Raw genomic sequence first — 23,657 nt, 5'->3', positions numbered from 1 at the left:
CCTCCTCCTCCTCCTCTTCCTCCTCCTCCCCCCCTTCGTCACAACCACAGGGAAGACCACACCCACAAGCGCCAGCACAACCTATCATGGGGCGGCATTCCCAAAGGAGGCAGGTGACCCTGAAAGAGGTACAGGTCCTGATGGCCCTCCCCCCGTGGGGGAGCAAGGGTCACCTGACTCGGAGCCAATCAGTGTGGAGATGGAGGGTAAGGGGGAGGGATGTCTGTCCTCAGTGAATCTGCAGGGGGATTGCACTGCTGGGCCCCGAACGCCTCATCGTACACTTCTAACCAGACTGACAACTAACAAGAAAAATAACAGGAAGTAACGTTTCACTCTGGCAGAACAGCCTCCCATCTGCAGCTCGCACGCCTGCGCCGCATCAGCTCAACCGCCGCCCTGCGTCTCCAGAGCGATGGCACTCACTTTAAAATGTCGGCGGAGACGGATTCAAATCAGCTCCATCGGTCTGTGGTTGAAGGACTGAACAGACGCCGAGGGAATGACCAGGTCATGTGACGGCGTGCGTGCGAAGCGAGTCGAAGTTCTTCCAGGGTGAAATGTCACTTTCATTAGCTCACTAACACTCAACTCACCAGTCAAACCAGTAGAGAGAGGCAGACAGCACTGCTAATTGAGTTTTTTGATTCGCGCACTGTGAGCGTCACATGACGTGATACATCGGCGGCTTCACTTAACGCTTCCTCTGAGTTAAAGCTCCGAAGTTTAATGGAAGGCTGCTGAATGATAAGCGGTCGATATCGCTGAATACCACAGCGAACGTTTTCACCAGGCCGAGATAAAGATGGTGCGGAAGAATATTAGAGGAGGACGTTCTTGTCCCGTTATGTTCAGCAGTATATCTCGATATGCTCAACACAGCGGCCGTGAACGTGAAGATTTAATGACTGGAAATAAATACTGCATTGGCTCTAATTAACTCCTCAAATCAAGAAGGGAACCTGAGTCTAAACAACACTGCTCCCACGTGGCCTTTCCTCATCTTTTATTTAGCTCGTCAGCACACAAATATTCCCTCAATGTTTTCCAACACACTGAAAAAATTCAAAGCAGGAGCCAGGTAGCATCTGTCTCTGTGTGACCGTTCATTTACATTTATAATTTCCATTCCCGTCTGAGAGAACGCCGCAAAGCTCATTTCCCAGTGCAGCTAACGCAGACTTGGAGAGTGCGGAGCCAAAGTCCTGATGTCAACTTTCAGCCCAACTCCTGCTCCACTCGCTGCTGGAACTCAATGTCACTGAAGCTTCTTCGATCTTCTTCTCTGACAAACGTCGGACCCTGGGGTCTCTGCCCATAACCTAAGATAAACCAGCATCCTATGCAGAACTCGATATTAGAATTTGACCCCTTTTTGGTTAAATAAATAACAATAATGCACAAGAAATGGGAGTAGATTTCCTCAACAAATTCAAAGCACGCTGCTGCAGTTACTGTTGCGACATGACATGAAAACCAACGACCGTCAGCTGCACGCGGGTCTTTGTCAGGGTCACAGACACTGTAAACACAAGATTTAATGACGCATCCATTTCCATGTCCTTCCACTCAGCTGGACAGCCAATGAAAACGCATATTTCAAAGAGTCTTTCATGTTACATCATGTTAGAATAGTAAGAAATGTCCGTCACGATTACCCAGAGCCCAAGATGACGTGTTCAGAAGGCTTGTTTTAACCAACCAACACTCAAAAATATTCAGTTTTCAGGAATATTAGACAAAGAAAAGCAGCAAATCTTCATATTTCAAAAGCTGGAAGCATCAGCTTTTGAACATTTTGTCTTAAAAAACTAACGATTGAGTCATCGTTTCTGCTCCAAAGGACTTTCATAATTTGTATAATTACAGATGTCAGAGTGAATTGAAATGAGATTTCCTCACTCGTGGAATTAAAAGTTCTGTTTTCATTGCAGCTTTCTGTTCATACATTGTTAAAGGCATCTAACCTGTAATCTTGCAGTAACTCTCCAACAATTACACCACACCATGCAGCTACCTCAATAAATGACATGACCTATAAAACTCCAACCAGCTCTTGAATATTTAATTACATCTTGATCTTTATAGGCTTGAGTCTCATTATTTCTTACATTTTTAATTTGACAGCTCACACTCACACTGATTAACATTACAAGCTTTCAAAAGTAGATGATTCAAGTCTGAGGGCGAGATAACGATGGCAGGAAGTGGAACGTAACGTCTCTGACCCTCAGATGAACACGTAAAAAACCAGAGCTGCAGAGAAAGTTTGGGGCTAAAGACTGGAGCATATCCCTGCAAGGTTAGGAAGAGGATACCATTCATTTGGATGCGATTCAGGAAGGATGAGGCAGAATGAAGCAGTTTTTGTCCTCCACTTGCTGCTTTCTTGTGCAGGCGCCCTGTCAGAAGTCCATAAATCCTCAGCAAGTGAAAGGAACTTCCATTCAGGCAGACAGACTCTCTGGCTGCAATGATGAGCTACTCAGGCTCAAATGAGAAAAGCCCATAACAAATAAATAACCAGCAGGGGCCCGAGCCGGGGAGTTGGACAACAGTGGGGAGGGGAGGGGGTGCAGGATGTAATAGAAACAGCAACGCAATCTATTTCAGCCAGAGACTGTGACGCTGCCGGTTCAATCAGAAGAGCCGGGCGGGCGGGTTGATAAGGCAGGAGAGGAACTGTGTGGAAGTAACAGATCACAGCTCCAAGAGGGGCTCCAATCTCTCTCACTTCCTGTCCATTTCTCACCACGTATCTGCTTCTCTGTCCGCGCCTTCTGTGGAGGCTCTGCAGCCCCCGGCAGACAGCGGCCAATCAGGAGAGACAAAGACGCCCCAACAAAAGCTGCAAAACGCTCCACAGCAAAGAACGCCAAGCAACGAAGAGTCAGCTCGCCAAGTGGCCGCCAAGTTACCAAACCAGGAAGTGCGATCATGAACACACCTCTGTAAAGACCAGAGCTGTAGATTTCTTAAAAACATCACTGACTGTGTCGATCTTGACCTGCAGTTTGCTGCTTTGTTATGTTTAGAAATCCTTAGTGTTAGATCATGTGTGAGCATCTGAAAGCTCTCCATGTGCACAGGAGCACATTATTTGAAAGGTGGCGCACAGGTTTGATCCTCGCTCTTGAGCTGGAATCTGAACTTTAACCTTCTTACAAATATCTGCTCATCTCACCGACATTTGAAACCCGACATGTTTTAATTCAAGCAGCAGTTTCCTTCAAACAGGAATAGTCTGTAAGCCAGCGCCTGTTTATTTCCACTATCATTTAGAGGCTGTGGAGGAAATGTTCGCCTCTATTATGTGTGACAGGTGAGGCAGATACGACAGCTCAGGAAGTTCCCAACTTCCCAAAGTTCCCCTGTCAGCAAACATCTCTTTAAGATCATACGAGTCGACGTAAACCACCTGTAAATCCACTTCATCCCCAAATGTCAGCGAGATAGAAGCTGTGGAAGTCAAAGGCACAAAGGCAGTCGCACTCAGCCTGCTAATCCGAAGCACATTTGTTTCTGATTTCACGTCGCTCAGTTATGGACAGATGAGAAGTGTTCGCTGGGACGTGGGTAGCTGCAGCACATTACGTAAACACCAGGGAGGACTAAAAGGCTCGGGCAGGAACCTGTTGAACTGCTGCTATTTAGAAAATGCCAGCAGTCCTGGTGCAGGCGGCAGCTTCTGGCCGGAGAACGCCCACCTCTCCATTGTGTGTGAACACATAGAAAACTGTGGTTCTGGTTCTAGACCGCTCCGGGTTTTCTCCCCCTCTCCTGCCCTCTATTGTGATCTGACCTTTTCGGCAACTCCCCTGCACATTTAGGTGAACCGGCGTGGGTTGCACTAAAAAGCCAGGCTAGCAGCTAATTTAGCTGACAAGCAGAGTACGATGGCTGGATAATAGAATCAAGGGAAGCAGGCGTTTTCAGACTCATTAAAACGCTACAGGAGGAGAGCGGAGAGTGAACTCAGGCTGAACCTTTCCATGAAGAAGGGCTGGCGTCCTGGGGGGGACGTCGATGCCAGCTAGTTTTCTAAAGAGTTATTTATACTTCTGAAGACCATGGCAACAGACACCGCCTGCATCATCCAGTCACTGATAGGCCTCTGACTGTGTCCCCTCTAACCACCATCACAATATCTGCTCCTCAGAGAGGCTTCAGTCCACATCACCATCAGGATTTTTATGACTCATATTTTACTTTTTTTTTTTTTTTAACCCCGTAAGAGTGAAAACATGCAAATACAGACACGCAGAAAGGGTTTAATATTAAAACACGGCTCTTCCCAACCATCAAAACTCAAAAAAGTGATCATACAACAATGAAATGTGTCAGAATTTATTTCTAAAAAGTTAGACGCCATCTCCCGCCGTTCAGCAGAGTCGATGGAAAACATATCAGCCGTCAGTTCTCTCAGACAGCACGCCAAGTTGGACATTAAAATATTTAATACAGTCTTTAAGGGTCAGACTGAGGCTGCATATCCAGAACAGGTTCATTATGGCTGTTAAACACAACTGGCGGCTGTCGAATCTTATTCAGCCCGTTTATCTGTGTTGACCCTGCCGGCTGCGCTTACATGATTTATCCAAAGTCAGCCTATGATGTGCGCACGCACACACACACACACACACACACACACACACACACACACGCACACGCACACACACTTGCTTCACTTTCCGAAACGTTTGTGCCGTGCTGAACTGCCTGAGTCATAGTCATGGTGTAATGGCATTCATTAAAGGTTACACAGCACTAGGCCGTTTTTCCCCTCCGCTCCGCTCACCAGCGCTTTACGGCGATTAGAAGTGACATCATGTTTTACTACAAAAACACGCTCTGCAGTGTGCTGTAAAAACTACCCTTAAAGGCATTACACATACCCAATACCTCACTTGTCATACCGCCTCTTTGAATGGCTCTTTGCTCCACGTCGGCTGTTAAAGCTCAGCTCTGTCGGGATGGCGAGCCGTCGGCGAACCGCGGGGCCCACAGTGATCAAATCCAGCACGCAGTTGTCCCGGCTCCTAGCCCTAACCCCTTACCCTTTGATCTGTCTCATTGACCTCTGGGGAGTTTTCCTCCCGTTTACCTGCCTGTTTTTCTTTGTTCTTCTCTTTTTTAGTTGGACTAACCCTTTAGCCGTACCTGCCTCCTTTGTTGAATTCTCTCTCACTGACCCTTTTCACCGTCTTTCTGATCTGCCTCTCCGGGTTTACAGCCGACGGTTGAAGCTGCGCGCAGGTGTTTGAGGGGCCTGCGAGCAGTTTCTCCGTCTCTTAAAGAAGCAGTTCACTCCAAAGACAGCGCTGCACGACACGGTGATAGATGAGCAGAAAGACAGAGCTGTAAAACAAAGATTATACGGAAAATAAATGTTATTTGTCCATATGTGACCAGTGAGGTTCGTATAAATGTCCGTTAAACAGCCTTTGTTATTCAGAGTCTCCTCACCTTTTGTTTGGTGCATGTTCTTCGTGCATCACCAGTGATTAAGCTAGAACAGCAGCGAGATGTTTTTAAAAGCCACCATATCTGCAGACTGGCTTTGGTGTGGACTGTCTCTTTAAGTTGGTCGGTAAAGCCAAGATCCTTCCAGTGCCGCCTTTCCTTCTCGAATATAAATCACCACAGCAGCCGGTGGAAGTTTGCATTGGAACCATTTTGCTTTACCAGCCGCTGAATGGCAAATAAACAGCTCTTCTTTTTAAGTTTCTGATGCAAGTGCATGGAAAACAAAAAGAAAATTAAGAAGGACGTCACTCAGTGCATGTGCTCTGCCTGGTTTAACGGCTTGTGATAAGTTTATCAGATGCCACTTTAAAGGGTCGGTTCACCCAAATCACAGAACAACATATTTTCGTATCCAAACCCTGTGGTATCTAGCCATGCAGATTAAATTTCTTATTAGGAGATTACACATTTGCCTCCACCCCAAAACAATAAAAGTGACTTTGTGCTGGTCAAAATAGTGAAAAGTGACATTTGAGAAATTCAGCTGCAGTGTGTTTTCATGGGGCTGTTTGCTCTGTCGGAAGCAGTTTCATTGGATTGTTTCTAGAAAACCTTTTTCAAATGTTATTTCTTCTGCTTTAATCAGTACAAACAAAACTCTTCCATATGTGCTGCAGAGATGTGGAAAAATATGTTTTTTCATCATTTGAATGAACCAGCCCTTTAACCAACCACTATCTGTTGTTTGAGTGCTTAAAACAAAATGTTATGCTGCTGCTTGGAAACGTGACTTTCCCCTCAAAGCACAGGTGTAAATATTGAAGGACTTCATACAGACAGTGTGGTTCTGATTGCCAGATGCCACAGCACGCCTAATTTACCAGTATTCAATCAAAACTGTAATGAAATCTATGCTCTCTATGCATCAGCACACCTGGAATGAAATGCAGTGCTCATTACCACTCGTTTTCAATTGGAATGGATCTGTTACATTACACCACATCACCTTCGCTCGTGTGCATATATTAAACTGCATCCAATTGGCTGAGCACTGAGGTGGAATATTATGCAAATTCCTAATAACAAGTGTACATGATTGAATTCACTCAGTCAACAGCCAGAACCCTGCACACATACAGCACATATACCCTGTGTGTGTGCGTGCACGTGCACACTCTCACACACAATCACGCTCTGTTTGCTAACCATGGCTGTCAGCGCACAGACATCAGGTATTAAAACTGTCAAATTCCTGAAGCTCACGGCAACAGGGCAGAGCTGCTCTGCTTTTCACCTGCATTTGAAAAAAGCAAAATAATTCATTTGTTCCAATCTTTAACCTCGGGGTGTCTTTCAGGAGTGAAATTGTTATTTTTAGTGTGGAAGAAATAAATCTCCGGCATTAGCGGGATAATGCTCGCCTATGAAGCCCGGGGCCATTTCGTCTGGTTGGCTTCTCATTGGGATGGAGTAGCCATTAAGGGAACAATTACATGCACTTGTAAGCTTGCAAAAGCAGAAACTAATTAGGGGTATTTTGGAACGTCTTCACTTGATGCACAAAAATAGAAGTTGTTCTCCAGGTTACAAAGTGCTTAAACGCACCCTTGAGAAAAGCCTGATAGTAAAGTTAGGTGCAAAAGAAAAAGTTGTTCCTGCATTAAAACTATTTCATATCTGACCTTGGAAGTGTTGAAATGAGAGTAGCTGTTCCCAGTGTTTTAGATTTGGAGAGTTCTGATGTCCTGCAAGAGATGCAAAGAGAATTCTTTCCCAATTGAGCAAGTATGAAACTTCAAAGCGTTGAGATTACCAGTAATTGGTGTCATGGAAAAGCTTATGGGTGCTGTATTGTTAATGAAGTCGATTTGCGATGTCTGTGGGAGTCTGCAAAGAATTTACTTAATCACTCACATGCTTAAGAGAAGTTGTCACTTTTCCGACTTCATCACCTGCAGGAAAAGAAAACAATTTATTTCCCTTATGCAAAAATCTTCGCCAATTAGTAAGACGCGGCGCAGACGACGCTGTGTACAACTTTCCTGTTTACATAACCTGCCGCGCCGTCTATTTTTAACAATATGGATGCAATCACAGAGCGCGTCTCTTCCTACGGCGCCGTGGAGGAGCGCGAGGGTTGTTCTCCAACCGTATCACAGCTGCCGCAGAGCACCGGGCTTCAAAACCCAGCAGAGTGACGGTCTGTCACTCACCCCATCACGTCTGTCTGTCTCTCCCCATCTTCCTCCTCCTCCTCCTCCTCCTCCTTCAAATCTGCTCCATGCACGTACATTCACTCCTTCTCTCATCACCCTTTTTTTTTTGTAGCTCTCATCTTTCATCTCCACTCTTTCCCTTTGCTCTTGCTCCCTTGTTTCTTGGATCCTCGAGTCCTCTCACATTCAGTCACCCCTTCATCACCAGTTTGTCACCAAGGTTGAATTTCATCCCTTCATCTTCCTCCTCTTTTTTTTCCCTTGGCTGTCACCATCCCTCTCTCCCCTTGCCTCCCTTGCCTCCACTCACGCAGCCCATCTGTCTTTTTACCTTTTGGCAGACTTCGGTATCTCTATATTAAGCCTTCTCTGAGCCGAGACCATGTTGAGTTGACACAAAAATATAATGTGACGATGTTAGAGAGGAAGCTATGTAAACATTGAAGGGAAGTTGTGAAGCGAATGTAAAGCGGCATTAATTATCACCTCTGCTTGAAGAGAAGATTTCCTCCCGTGAACGGACTTTCTTTTGTAGGAAAAATGCGTGTAGTTCAAGCCCCAGTCTGTCGTTTCCAGACGCTCCTGAAGCAGTGAAAAAAGCCAGTGTGTACAGTTAGCCAGCACCTCCTGTGCGCCACCTAGCAGCTTGCCAGGCTGTCGGAATGATTCACAGGGTATTAATTTCACTGTGACCACTGGCACCATATGTCCCACATACCCAGTGATTGAGTCATCCAACCTGCTCATGAAACATGTTGTGATAGGTTGTGCGTAGGCTCTGGATTTGTTTACCTCAGCTGCGCGCTTCACCCCCTGTTGTGGCACTTGACTCATACCCCTCAAGCAGGAGGGGCCCCTCAATTGGCCTGTAGCCCCGGCCGGGGAGGGGGGTGTCGCGGTCCAGAGGGAGCGGATGACTCACAGGTACCAGGAAGCCACGGGGGTGACAGGAGGCAGAAAGCACACTGAGATGAGAGCAGCCTTTCACCGCTCATTACAAAAGCTGCACGCCGCCGCCGGGATGCTGATCAGTTAGAATCACAAGCCTGGACCCACAGCGATGCTGCAGAGCTGATTGGCAGCTTGTGTAATGACACCAAAAAAAAAAAAAAAAAAAAAATGCCCAAGAATAAAAGAAGAGGTATTAACAGGCTCACTGCAGCATCACTTTTGATTGCGTCCCTCACTGGGATGCAATTTTGATTTATGACTTTTTAATGTGGTCATAAATCAAGGCAATCATAAGAGTAAATGGCTAGAAATTGAGCATTTTTAATGGGAAGCTCTATAGAAAGCATTATTTCCAGAAAGATTACAGTGAGCAACAGTGTCTCTCTCTTTAGGGAAAATAGAAGCAAAGCTACCCATGAAAATGGATGTAGTGGTACATGATGCTGAGATAATAAGCCTCTACAAGCACACCTGCTCAAACGTCTACCTCCCGATAATGAAGAGGAAAGAGAACTGACCACGTTTCACAGTAACTTCATGACCTAAATAATAAACAAACAAATAGACACCATGTACGGATCCATCATGATGAGAGATGAGCCTTGTTTGATTCCAATTTTGCTGCATCTTATCTCATTTATAATAAGACAGAGGTCTAACTTTCATATCATGCACTGTGTAGTTACCATGGACTGTATAATAAACAGTGGACAGAGCCGCCCATTGCTTTGTGTGCTACTGTTTTGAAGCCACAAGTTTGGCATTATGGCCGTTGCCATTTTTGGAGCCAGAAGTGACCATATTTGAACAAGAGGGTGGAGCTTGGGAGGGTACTTATTGTTACGCCTCTTTCTGACTGAGAACCAGAGGAGGCCACGTAGCGACTTGTCAATCAAAAGGTTGCCTCGCCCTAAAGCTCACCCTGCTTTATCGTTATAGGGTCATTTTCTGATCAGCTTAGCTACAATCAGACTTCTTTTTGAAACCAGTGACGTCGCCCCCTGCTGGCAGGTCTAAGGCTCTTCTGCATTGGTTTAACTTCTCAGACCCAGAAGCTCTGTCCACTTATTAAACTGTCTGTGGTCTCTGTGCCTTTAGACTTCACACTTCAATCATTTGTGCTTTTGTCTCTTGTGGATTTTTGATGAGAATTGACTGGAACGTAACACGTTTCTGATCAGATTTTCCACCTGTGCTGTCCCCTAATATTTTCCTCTGAACTCACACAGTGAGGGAGACCCTTTATGGTCCTTTTAACAGACACCATTACCTTTAATGATATTCACCCTGGTCTCACTGTCTCTGGAGTTCATGTAGGAGGTTATATTCACACCCTCGATTCCACTAAAATAAAATCCTTTCGAGATGTTTGTCTCAAGAGGATTGTGGAATCTCATCAGTTTTGAGGATTCGGGTTGTGTTCATGGCTTTATCGCATGACACCTGGCAGGATTAGGCGACATGTTTCATACCTTGAAACAATAAGGATTTTTAAACCAGTAATGTTCTCTCCAGGTAGCTCTCCCTGAACTCTGCTCGAGGCCTTTGTGATCAATATCTCAGTAAAGTTTCTTGAAAATTTGCAATATCAGGATATATAGTCTATATATAATTCATGCAGTGATGAATCTCTGAATATCTCCGTAAGAACTTCCTTGAACGAAGAGCTTTCATTATGTCAAGTCTGGGTCACTTCAGAGAAAAGATTAAAATTGGCTCTAATGCAGATCTAATTATTCAACTGATCACCCTTATACTCATCCACCAATCATGCTCATCACCATCACTCTGAATATCTCACAAACTATCATCAAGCCTGATTTAGACATCATCGCTTTCCATTTTTTTTTCCTCAACGAAGCTTTCATGAGCCGTTGAATTTTGCTTGTTTGGAACACCTGCATTTTTTCCCTCCTCAGTGCACCTCAGCTGTCCCCCTCCACAGACTAATCAGTTTCACAGAAACTGTCATTAAGGGTGGAGAGAAGGGGCTGACACCACAGATGGCAGCAGCCTCTTGCAAATGAGCTCTGATTATGAAAGGTGGCAGGTTTCACTCCACTTATAGTCGTTACCTTCCACGCCATTAGGCAAACACAGTGCTGGGGTCACATCGCCCAAGGACATTTACATGGTAGATTTACCTCTGCTAAGTAACCTTGTCTTTTTGGTGCACTGACTGTCCCCTCTGCTTCGTTTTGAAAGAATTAGACAACCTCATTTGAGTCTATGTTGGCAAAGGCGCCACACTCTGTGAGCTATTGGGTAGACCTGTTATTTTTGGCTCATTCATCATGCCAGGTGCTCTCGCCCCTGATCCTCGCATTGGAAAGCAGAGTCTGTGAAAATGACATCAGGTTCCTGCTGCTGTGCTCCCATCAATATTTAAAGCTCTAACTCATTTCAGAGTTGATTTCTCACTGACTAGGGAACTCTTGGCCTCTGCCAGTCTGAGTGGCAAGGACAGGCCCTTGAAAGAAAGGCTGTATTGATCTATTAACAGTGGAGGGAAAGGAAGCCAAGAGCTTAGTTCAAACACCTCTCCCATGCTGTTTCCCACATAGTGAAGCCCCTGTAAACACAACCTGTCTCTCCCAGCTGCTGCTTGACCTATATTAGCTCTTGAAAATGTTTTTTTTTTCCTGGCTCACTCAGAAAAGCTCTAACTAAAGTACCCTTTTCTCAATCTTTTTCTGTTTTGAAGGTGTGAGGCGCCCGCCAGAGCTGGAGAAGACCAATCACAGTGTCCATTATACTCTCCTGATCGCTTGTGTTTTGGTCGCTTTTGTCCTTGGCGCCTTCCTCTCTGGCTTCCTGGTCTCCTGCTACTGCAACCACACGGGCCACAAGACCAAGAAGTTGTCCAAAGACCCTGAGGCTCCTATACCACATGCCCTGTCCCTCCGCAGTCTGGCTAAGCTCAATGGCCTTCTGGACAGCCAGAGTAAGGACGACAAGCTTGAGGTGTCCTCCCCGAAGATCTACAACTCTTTCTTCGCAAACAGCAAGGAGCATCACCCACCAAGGAGAAACGGACATCATGGAATGACAATGGGAGACCTGGTCCACCCTCACCACCACCTCCACCATTCCTCAGAGCTGTCTGGTCTGCCTACGCCAGACTCAACCCCAGAACTGCCCATCAAGAGCATGAAAGCCTTCAAGAACCAGTGGGAGAAGAACCAGAATTGTAACAATGCCAAGGAACCAAAGTCCCACAACATTGGCTCAAGACCCAGCTCAGCGCTGCTTCACCAGCAGGTCTTTCCATACTCCCACAGCCTGTCCAATGGACAGCCACTGGTCGGAGGTAACCTCCATCCAGAAGAACGCAAAATCCATAATGTTGAACGTGTGTTATCTCAGCAACCTTACCCTGGTTACTCTCAGAAGGTGATGGAGGTAACATCACTGGATGAGCTCCTGAAGCACATCCACGAGGCAAGCAGCAGCAAGAACTCTCAGTTAATGAGCCCATCGGGTCTGATGGCCAGCGGTGGTGGTGGTCAGCTAGCTTTCACCAACCGCATCCAACCTCAGATTCCTGAGACAGAATCAGCCCCCTACTACAGCTCATCCACTTTACCCCGGGACAGCCTTACCCGACGCATGGATGTTCCTCCGGACATTCCCCCACACCACCAGTCCACGCTGGAGAGGAGGCACTCCTCTCAGAGGCACTCGCTGATTGCTGCAGCCAACAAGATGCCCAATGGAGGCGGAGTAGGTGGAGGAGGAATAATCCCTCGCCAGCACAGCTTCAGCCAACGAAACGGTGGGCCCCACCAGCCGCCTCCCCTCCTGGCACGGATGAACTCAACGGGCAGCGCCTGCGAGGTTCACTACCCCCTCATCCCCAATGGGTACCTGGCCCGCCAGCACAGCTACAATGGGGAGCAGCAGGAGGTCCCACACAGGGGCGCTATTGTCCGCCGGGCCTCCTCTCTCAAACCTGACGTCCCTCCCAAGCCCCTGTTCATACCTGCCACATCCCCAGTCAACCAACAGGGAAAGTTCAACTACTGAGGAGGTACACTCCTGGACTAGAGAGGGAGTCTCCCTCATTGTGTCTTGTTAAAGAAACTTCCCTCTGAAGAAATGCAGTGGGTTCGAGGTTGCAGACCTTCACAAGAAAACACAACCAATCGCGTGGCAGCCAGTGTCACTGTGGACGAAAGCCTCAACCAAACTTGTTTTCCCCTCTTCTTTTTGTCCAACGAATATCTTTGTACCATATTGGTATTGCTCAGCTACTTGCTTACTATAGAACTGCTGACTCGGGTGACGTGATGCCACCTCCTTATATTAGGCTGCCAATGTCCTCAGTGTGGATTTACAATGCAACTTAGTTTTTGGACGCGTTGATGTTGGAAAAACTGAAGACATCAGTCATCTTGAAGACTTAAAAGCCAGAGGCTCCTGCAATGCTTAGATTCATGCTTTTGCTTAACCTTTTCTGATGTAGTGTTGGTATCCAAACCCCACCCACCCCACCCTCGAATGTGTTTATATTATGCATGTGTGTGTATATATATGTGTGTTTATATCCACACCGTATATGTATACATATACATATGCAGTATATGTAACCTGTGGTGAAAAGTCAGCAAATTCCCCTGAAAGTAGTTATGTCTTTGCCTTACTATACTCTTTCATCTTTTGGGCATATCAAACGATTCCCCCCCACCCTCTAGGAAATATCTGAGGGCCACCAAATCATGCACTTCATCAATACAACCCATTGTCAGTTGACTAATAACACTGAGCTAAATTTGGCCGTGTCGACAAGAGAAAGGAAATACTTCAACAAAGCAGCTATACTCGTCTTCTCTCTCTTTTCTTTTCCCGTCCCAGCAGATGTCAGTTCAGAAGTGACGCAATCGGGTCCATTTAAGTTCCTCGAGAATGTTTCTCTAAGATTGGTGCTCCACAAATCTAGTGGGTCTAACATCCTCTGAAATGGAAATAAACAAAACTGTGTACCGGACCCAAAGAGGACAAGTGAAAAATGCCATGCCACCTGGGATTATGAGAATGAACAAAAAAGAAAAAAAAAAAAATAGAACGGACTGCAGTTATTATAATTATTAACTTTGTGGCTATTGGTTGTAAATAAAGGAATAATTACTAGCCAAATTTTAACTGTATGTGTAAATGTGTGCCTTATTTAATAATAGTGTGTGACATGGGGGTAGGGGTTAATGCAAGGGGCTCAGATGGCTACTATGCTACAGTATATTGTAGGTGTTTCATTTTCTATGGTCGTCAGTATGTGTCAGACAGTATCCTATTGTATATTTGAAGAGTTTCATCCCAGAATGAGATATTTGTCCTGTTCTGATCAGCTGAAAACTGCAAGTATGATTCTAACACTCACTAACGAATCATATCTTATAGCTTATAGTATTTTTTTTTTTAATAAAGTAATATTTTGCAAAGTATCATCTGTTATTTGGCAGATATTAAACACCAGATATGTGTATTTTTTCCAAGGTTGGATGCCATGTTTTGGGATGAAACTCTTCACTTCTCTGTTGTTGTTTTTCTTTTTTGTTGTTGTTTGTTTTTTATCCCAGAAGTGTGAGCCTGCAGGTTTTCGGGAGTGTTTGGCAAAGCGAGTACACACAGCCTGAGACTGCAGACATTCAGGTTCAACTGCCTCCATTAATGTCACTTTCCACTGGGTGTCACTTTCTCTATAGGTGCCATTGTTGCATTTTTTTTTTTCTTTTAGCAGTAGCATTAGCTTCTCTTTGGGTTTCTAAAGGAGCAGTTCACAGTTCCTCTTAAGTTATCACCTACAGGCCTGTAGCCATTGTAGAAGGCTGATGGATGGAGCAGGAATGTGGCTTTTTGTTCCGGCGCCGAATGTTAAAAAATCTTTTTCTTAGTTCTTATTCAGAGGAAATAATTAAGAAGCATAATGTGCTACATCTTGTTGTTTTGGTTTTATATAAAAATCAGAGAATTGATGCAGGAAGAAGGCATGAAACTGAACTTCTACAATGGTTACGCTGTAGATTTTGACTTACCTGTGTCACCAGGTGTCAACTTCAACAGTACAGGAAGTGAAAAGGAGACCAGAAAGTCTCCGTTTAGGAAATATGTGCAGAAGTGCAATGAACTCTGATCCAACAAGCTGAGGTTGTCTCAGATCAATACGGTCGTGGTTCCCAGGAGGCCACGCTGGCGAACATCTGCTGAGGGTTTCCCTCCGCGATGGCGATGCCTGTCGGCTCCAGGACTCCACTGTTCCAGTTTCAGCAGTTACTTTGGCCACGGTTTACTGGAACCGTGATCAATTCTGTGAAAACAGCACGACGCTATTTACTGTATCTGAAAGTGGTGTCTATTGATTGAAATTTCCCAGAGCTCATTTGACCCAATGTAAAGTTTACTATTCATCCTCCAGCTCCAGTAAATAGAGGAAAATACGTCCGATCACAGCGTTTGTTGAAAGGAAGTTGATTTGGATTTTAACAGGCAGCAGAGCATTAAATAGCTTTCGAACAACAAATACAAAACATCCAGCTTGATTTGAGGTCGTGACCGTAATGTTTCATAAGAGGAATTGTGGCAGCTACAGTGTTTGATGAGTGGAAGTGTGTTTTTTTGGTTGTTTTTTTAATCTGCCGGTGACAGATTGTAAGGGGAGGGAGCGGTCTCGCCCTCTAAAAGCTCTGTCAGTATTTGATTTGGTGTAAATACATTCTATCTGGGCGGGGTCTCATTGATTCAGTATTATGTTGGTTTTTTCTGTTTAATTTCCAGGCTACGCCTCTTGAATTACTATGAATTTGGTCTCACAGAATACCATTGTATGTCTCTTATACTAGGAATAAAAAAGAAAATATGATGCAAGTGTCTCACTGGTGAATGTGTGAAAGTAGTCTGTCAAATCACTGTGGGTGATGCATGACGGGTGGAAGCAGCAAACACAGCTGTACAATGGAGTGCAGCTCAGTGCAGTGACCCCGGACTACCTCTCTGAGGATTGTGTACAAAGGTGTTGAGATGATGTCATTCATTCAACTCTGCAGTCAATTTTGAGAGTATAAGATGGTGTTACGTTAGGTTGCATTACGTCCACAGAGGACGTCCACTTGTCTCAAAAACAACAGACTGGTGGAAAGTTCGTCCACCGGCCAGCAGTTTGTTTCTGAATGTGGATCCAGGAATTTTAGAAACGTTATCTTTATATACGCCAACGTCTTTGGTAAGACCCCGCTTTGCTGGGAGTTGAAGTGAAATGTCAGCATCAGTTAAGTCTGAGTGTTACAGACGGATTGAAGAAGGATTTCATTTAGCTCGTTCAAAGCACCAGTTACAACTGCAGTCTTCAACATGAGCCAGTATGTTCAGTGTTTTAATACACAGGAGGCAGCAGCGAGCGCGGTACAACATGAAGTGAAGAAGATGGCGGACTCCAGACTTACTTGTTTAACACAATAAAGGTGAGTTTTATGCTTTATAAGATGGATCTATGCTAATTGTTTCTCTTTTAAAAGTTCTTCTCACAAAGAGCAGCAAACACACAAAAAGTTCATATGATGGATCAAGGTGGCAAAAGTTGCCTTAACGGCTGATGGAAACGCGAAGTATTAGTGTCATTTTTATTTTATATCTATGTTATTGAAATATTGGTAACACTTTATTTTGCAGGTCTGTAAATTTTTTGTTCCCCAACAATTTCGCTGGGAAGAGCTGTGAAATGTGGCTCCAGTTATAGAAACAGTGTTGACTGATGGATACCCTGAAGTACAATTATTAGAATTGATTCAGGTTAGCAGTTCACAATAATAAATGATCAATAAATACTGGATTTAGATGGACATGTTCTTGCAGGACTTCGTCTGTGGAATTGGCACCAAATTACAGTTATTTCCAGGAAAATTACCAGGAGATAATGAGGGAGTAAGAATACAGCGAGCCTGAAGTAAAAGGTCTCTGAGTGCTTTCAGTGTTCAAGGAAAGGTGTTTCTTTTATTTTGTCCACCCTTTGTACAACCTGCAGCAAATTGTCTTGAACTGAGACGTAATACAGTAATAACCTTACACATAATGTTCTCCCAGCACAGTACAGTAGAGGGTATATAATTACTCAGTGGAAACACTGTTATATATGAATAAAGAGAAAAGTTCACATGTTCGCAACACAGATGAAACGATCCTGTCTGACGCACTTTGCTGCATAAATTGTTCATATTAATGAACCAATGTGACCATCTTCGGCGTGAAGTAACATCATGTCAGTGGATAGTGCAGAACTCAATAAGGTTTGTACTGAAATACGCGTCGCTTTTGAACTCCAGGCTGTGTGCTTTGAGGTTTTGGGCTCATCAGAAGGAGGGATTTATCTGGATAACATGGACCCGAGTTAAAAGAGCTCTTACAGGTTCGTCCGGCCTTCAGAGAGCGTCAGATGAACCCAAAGGCGGTTCGATGGAAGATTCATATTTCAAATGTTTGCATCATTATTTGACACCACCACAGAGTGAGTATTGGTCTGAGCAAACCAAGTTCAGGAGTACATCTGAATCGAGGTGCGGAGTCGGACTGACTAATAGACTCCCTGCAGGTTGTTACATAAGAGACAATAAACAATCACGGTGTGAACGCTCCCCTACAGAGAGCAGCAGCCGGGATGTTCAGGCTCATGTTGAGAGACATTTTTCAGGGTTTCTGTCAGCTGATGTAAATACTGTGTATGTGACAACAGTCCAGGTCAGCATTACGCCAAAGCAGGGGGCGATAATGATGGTAGCAAAGGACGAACGTAGAGGAAGTGGAGATGGATGGACGGGTCAAACACAAGACTTTGACCCAGGACACCAGGCTGCATCGTATACGTAGCGTCACATCCGTACGTATTTTAACCCAAACCCTGATCTTTTTCTAAATTTTCCAAGAAGTTTGGGAGTTTAAACCAAACTCAAATGTTTCTCAGCAAGCTTTATTTTGAAAGTGCAAAGGACTTTGCATATTTATTATTGCTAACTTGACGGCCATGTGCTCTTTTCACGTGCAGGCGTCTCAAAACGTGACACTGACAACAGCTCTATGACCCGCGAGACTTTAAAGGGTCAGTTCACCCAAATTACAAAAAAAAAGATCTCACTTAAAATAAGTGGGAGTAAGAGTTTTATTTTGGCAGGTTGTTGAGAACGTCAGACAATTTCTTTATTAGAGAGTAGTTTGGATGTCGGCGGCATGTTCAGTGTATTATCCAGAGGAATCGGGACATGATGTGCTGTTAAATCTCTTCAATGTCATCTTTTGATTCTGTGAGCATCACAAACAAACGTTTCAAAAGCCGAGTGGATCGATGCAAAAGTGCCTGCGTGGCTCCAGTTAAATGAGAGGAAATATTTACCTGCAATTTCTGGATCCAACGACTCAACTGAGAGAGGCTCGTTGGGGGGAAATAACCAGACTGGCATTGAAACACTGCTGGAAAAGTACATATTTTCAGTCATTCATGTGCTGTGTTTAAAGCTGAACTCTGCACGGGTTCCTGCCGACTGAAAGCAGTGTTTGTCGGGCGCAGATGGAAAGGGCTTGCAGCAACAACAAAGGAAGCCATCAGAGCAGCTTTACTGCCGCTTCAAGGACATCAGTGAGCCAAACTTTATTGTAATGTCCCTCAGTTTGCTCCGTCGCCCTCCTGTAAATGCATTACCGCTAAGGACTTCTTGGATGAACCTATTTTGGTATTCAAGTAAAATGATGTTTTCCTCTTAATATATACAGCGAGAGGACTGTGACGGGGGGTGAGGTTGACCTTTCAGTCGAAACAGTTCTCCTAATGAGGTGCTATCGATTAGCTTATACAATTATCCTCCCCGCAGTCTATTAGATAATCATGTCTGTTTGTGTGTGTGTTGCCTGGCTGTGTGTCACGAGGAGAGGAGGTGACTGAGAGACGGAGGTGTTTGTTGCAGACTGAACCCGGGCTGGATAATGGGCAGCGATTAGCCGCAGCATAATTATTGGATTCCAACAAAATGCCAGTCGATGGCCGGTGGTCCCAGAGGTCGGGCTTCTCTCGGGCCTGTTTACATGTTTCCACTCACGTGGCTGACGGTGAACGAGTGCTGATTGAAATAAGCCTCCGCTGAAGTCATTATTTCACGCTTGTCAATAAGCACTTCTCAAGGAAATGTCCTTTCACTGCTGTGTCGTTCACGTCGATCGGCCTTCAGTGTTACACTTGGAACGGTGTGTTCAGGTTCAACGGGACATGATAGCTTCAGAGGTCACTTCCACTTAATTATAGAAGCTTTGTTCTTCATATTCTGTTTATTGAGTTTCTCACTGCTGACTGATTCTTTACAGCTGCTGAACTTCATCGAGGTAAAGTTCAGTGAAATCAAATGTATGCACGATTCAGAATGAAAGGCTGTGATGTTCGTTTCACAGTGTGATCGGCCTCTACGTTAGGGTTTCCCAGTTAAGAGCCATTCAGCCGCTAATGCTGCTGCTTTTTTCTTCCCGTTTTTATTAGAATGAGAAACACTTCCAGTAAATTAAACCATGACTTAACGATTTTGGAAAGTCAGTCATGTTTTTGTTTGTTCGTTCATGACGGCAGGATTCAAGTTATGGTTTTAGTGTCCTCATAATCTCATTGCTACACAGTTAGCTGTTGGTCGAGCAATGATAATCACGAGCTAACAGCTGTCTGAAGTTGCAGCAAAACAAAAAATTCACACAAATTCAGATGATTTTTTTTTGTTGTGTTTTAACGAACAGTAGTTAAAATATAAACAATAATTCTAATCTCACATGTGCTCAGAGATGAACATTTTGTTGTTCTTTGTTTTTATGAGCACCTGCTGCCACACCATAAATTCATAATCAATAAAAATACATTTTCCAGCGAGTAAAGCATGGATATTTGTATTAATTTGAAAAGAAAAGGCCAAGAAGTAATGCATATCTCATTTTATTGTTAAAGTCAAAGGTTGTGACATGAAGATTCACCATGAAGATCAAAAAGGTTTTCATTTTTCTTTGTGATTTTTGTCTTTTCCTTCGTCGTCCACATCTGTCCAGCTGAGTCCAAATCCCTCATTCAAGGCTGCACGTTTTGCAAGCAAAGCTGCCATTTCCACCTCTTTGTTCATCGGTTTTGTTTTATGTAGTGAAAATTAATGTGGTCAGATTCCCCCCGGAGACATTGTCCTGCAAAATATTTTGATCACTAATCCAATTATAAGCTTTGACCTCGTCTGCACTTTAGATGTCCAAAAAAGGGAAACAGGCTAAGAAAACATCATGGTGTGACTGACAGAGAAAAAACATTTTCCAATTACAGTACACGGTCCCCTACCTCCCTTAATCTGTCTGACTGGTGACTCCATGGATTTTTTTTACCCCTTTAAATGGGTTTTTGTGTTGTCAGCCATTCCAGCGTGACCTCCTGCACCTTCCCCACAACCCTCTGGCTTTCCAAAAAAACAAAAAACCATCTACAGTGGAATCACGGTATGCACCTCAAAATCACTTTCTATTCCCCTCATCTGCAGCCTGGCAGCAGCGCGCTGACAGCTGGCATCACAATTCATTATGTCTCTGCCGGAAAAGGCTGCAAAGGGCCGGGGAGAAGCTCTTACCATATTTCACTATCGAGACCTGTCAGTGAAATAATCGCCGGCACTGACAAGCTGCCGTGGAGTTGGTTTCATTTTTTAAAACTCTCTTGTGTAAAACAGGCAGATGTTTGAAAAACACAAGTCCTGGTTTTCAGGACGCGTGTGGTGTTCCCTGTCCCTCACTCGAAGTCACGCTCCCGCCCTCCCTCAGCGTTTTTCCGAGGCCCCTCTTCATGTTCCCTCGTTCATCTCTGTCACCGGCTTCAAAGTAAAAACCTTCCAGTCCCTATCGCAACATGGCAGCCGTGCTGAACCCAGAACGAGCACGTCCACATTCTCAGACTGTATTTAAAGTCTTTATTTGATCATTTATAGCAGCTGGTTCCTGTGTTTTCATGAAAAAATGGACAGCTGCTGTAAAAACAATGTAAGGTTTGGCCTGAGGGGGCGCCAGAGAGAGCCCGAACTGTTACCACGTTACCAATGAGAAGGGTTTATGTTATGATCATGTAGGATGGATGATAGCAACATTTACTTGACAGTTTTAACGTCACTAGACAGACGCTGGTTAGCATTGAGTTCACAGTCGTACTGACAAAACAGAAAGGCCAGCAAACGTTAGCCACAATTCTTACAGGCATATCACAGCTAATGCTACCTAGCTAACAAATTATTTGCTAGAAACCAATCACAGTGGCTACTCATGAGTATAATATGAGCGATGACCAATGAGGCTGCAGAATTTTTTTTTAGATTTTAATCATTAACACTCATAATTAGCACAGTAGCATGCTAACATGTTATTGTGTTGTTCAAGTATATGTTGCTAATGATAGAATGCTGTGTTAGCATGCCACCTGGCATCAATCTCCTTGAACAACAGACCTTTTTCCCATTTAAGCATATTTGTTTGCTTCTTCATATAAATGTTCAATATGGCTCCTATGTGACGTTTAATGTACTGCGTCGTGTGAGTGAATTAGCTTTATAACATGCTAAAACATGTGCGGTTTGCATATAAACATTGAACTGTTTAATCATTAACATTCATAATTTGCGCAGTAGCATGCTAACGTGTTGTTCAAGTATATGTCGCTAATTGTTGAATGCTATGTGCCGATAAGCTGATAGAGAGCTTCATGTCATCTCTCGAAAAATAGTCTCTAAGTGAAGACAGCATGTTTCTAACTGGACTTTATTCACTGGAACTTCCATTTCATAAAAAAAATCCTGGATGCATTCAACTGCAAGCCGCTAATTCCACAGTCCTACCACGAACTGAAGTGTTGGATTAGTGGAAAACCTGTTGCTGTTTGTGCCAAATTTCAGGGCAAACTTAACTGTTGACCAACATTTTGCACCAGATCCAAGCGTGTTTCTGATGGCTGTCAGCTTTTTCACTATCATCCAACATGTCATCTGGGATCAGAGGGCAATTTCTGTGTTTTTAATTTGATCTTTTAACTGAGAGACCGAAGTCTACCTCGCTGCTCTGTGCCTGCTCAGGATCAAATGCAAAGGCTGCATTTCTGCTCGCCCCCAAGACTCGATTGAAAGGATCTGAGAAAGTGCCTCGTTAAAGCGGCATTAATTTGAGTTTGTTAAACACCCGGCGCGACTTTCATCTCATTTTGTGACAGGAACATCTTGCTGAGGTTGACAGTAAAGGAAGCTTTCAGTTAAAAGTCGGCAGCTGGATCTTTCCCTGCCAGGATGCATTGTGAAAGCAGGGTGAAGGAGCCGGGCAGAACTTTTCAGAAGTCCTTTTTCTAATTAACTTTTTGAGGCTTTGAAGCGTCGTGTGTGAAGTGTGTGTGTCCATGTCTGAGAGGAGGAGCTGCTCAGATGTCTGCGGTTTGCCTGGAAAATGGGTGTTTTTTTTGTTTTTTTTTGCACGACTGGATGTCCTGATGTCATCGTGATTATTATCAGTGGTCAGATGTAACTAAGTACATTTACTTTAAGTAGAAGTACTTTGCTTTCATACCACTCTGTACTTCTACTCCTGACAGCTAGTTAATTTGCATTAAACTACCAAAGCATATTAAAAACAGATTAAATTAGCTTTCCTTGACTAAATACAACAAAAAGATGCTACACATGAATATATCAGCAATAATAAATAATCTAACACACTGCAGGGACACACACGGACCATTTTTCTGCATTGAATAATTGACTCCGAGGCAGCGCGAAAAGCTGTAAACACAACTCTGATATATTATCACCTTACGAGGTTGGGATGGCGGCTGTGTTCCAATTATTTACACATGGAGCCGACGATGGAGCCTTACCATTCATCTGCAGTCGTGTCTTCGGCCACCTGATGAATATAAATAGCCCGATAATCAGACTGAAATGCCATTAGCTTTCACTTCAGCTTGACTTTGTGCTCATGCTTTCCAGTTTTTTGTCAGGAGGGGGGGGTTTGGTTTGTTTTTTTTTGTTCCAACCCACCTCAAGCTGTGATTGGCCAGCTGTGTGGTGGAGAGACGCTCTTTGTTTTATTCATTTGTTGCGCATTTTTAAAACCAGGTGCAACAATCTGAACGCCTTCCAAGAGAAACTGTGTGAAAAAGTGAACCTTTATCTCCACATTCATTGATTATCGCACCTCGCTGCTCTTTATGACCGCCGGCTTCCTGTGTGATGATGAAATACTTCTTTTCTTCTTTCTATTGGCTGATGCATTACAGTTAGAGGAGAGCTCCACCTCTGCTCTTTTGTTTTTGAACTTCCTCTCTGCACCACCAGCAGGAGTGTGTCACCTTGTTTGGATTGACATCTGCAGCTTCTCGTCTTTGCTTGAGGGTTATGAAGGATTTCTTAATGAACAGGAGGGATGATTAACCAAAAACTGTCGATGTTCACGTGGACTTGACAAATCTGTGTCCTCTTCTCTGACTGTCACATTTGAGTTTCAGTGGATAAGACTGCTGCTATTCTATATTTTTTCTTACAAATCCAATGAAAAGACCAAAACCCACAATGTGATAATCTTTCTCTCATTACTTTCCAGCTTCCTGCCCGTCTGCGGCGCTTAGCCTCAAGCTTCAAACTCGATAATTGCAGAAAACAGCTGAGCACTGTAGTTTTTTAGCATCGGTGCTCAAACAGCAGTAAATACTGCACTGTTTGAGGACTGTTGTCAGCGGCGGTTTGAGATCCATTCAGTTCCCTGGTTGAGTGTTTCCAGCAGTCGGACACTGATGTTTAATGGAGTCCAAATAAACGTCAGTGTGTGTGTTCATGCTAATGAAGGAACATGTCAGCCAGTGCAACAGTGTGGCTCACTGATGTGTGTTTCATAGTTGGAGCTCTATGGCTCAGAGGAAGACGATATCAGGCTTTGATTCGCACACAGTCCTTGTTAGTAGATGCTTTCGTTGTTGGTTTTGGTCTTTTAATGGCTAAAAAATACGCATGAAAA

The 23,657-nt window shown here is 44.2% G+C and overlaps 1 protein-coding gene across 3 annotated transcripts in view; it reads left to right on the top strand.

Moving 5' to 3' along the window:
- Window positions 1–15,489, top strand: part of sema6cb (semaphorin 6Cb) — a 142,546-nt gene extending 127,057 nt beyond the window's left edge. Inside the window, exons 20-21 of one of the 3 annotated variants that reach the window (XM_076736562.1) lie at window positions 51–128; window positions 11,338–15,489. In XM_076736562.1, coding sequence (XP_076592677.1) covers window positions 51–128; window positions 11,338–12,659 — 1,400 coding nt within the window. In that variant the 3' untranslated portion in view covers window positions 12,660–15,489. Of the gene's footprint in view, window positions 1–50; window positions 207–11,337 lie in introns of all 3 variants that reach the window. The other 2 variants (XM_076736561.1, XM_076736563.1) reach the window with 2 other exon arrangements.
- The last annotated feature ends 8,168 nt before the right edge of the window (window positions 15,490–23,657 follow it).

The sequence above is a fragment of the Chaetodon auriga genome, chromosome 8 (genome assembly GCF_051107435.1).
Source record: "Chaetodon auriga isolate fChaAug3 chromosome 8, fChaAug3.hap1, whole genome shotgun sequence".
In the NCBI taxonomy this organism is placed as follows: domain Eukaryota; kingdom Metazoa; phylum Chordata; class Actinopteri; order Chaetodontiformes; family Chaetodontidae; genus Chaetodon; species Chaetodon auriga.
Note: the sequence above shows the minus strand (reverse complement) of the source record. Positions and strands in the feature narration are given on the sequence as shown.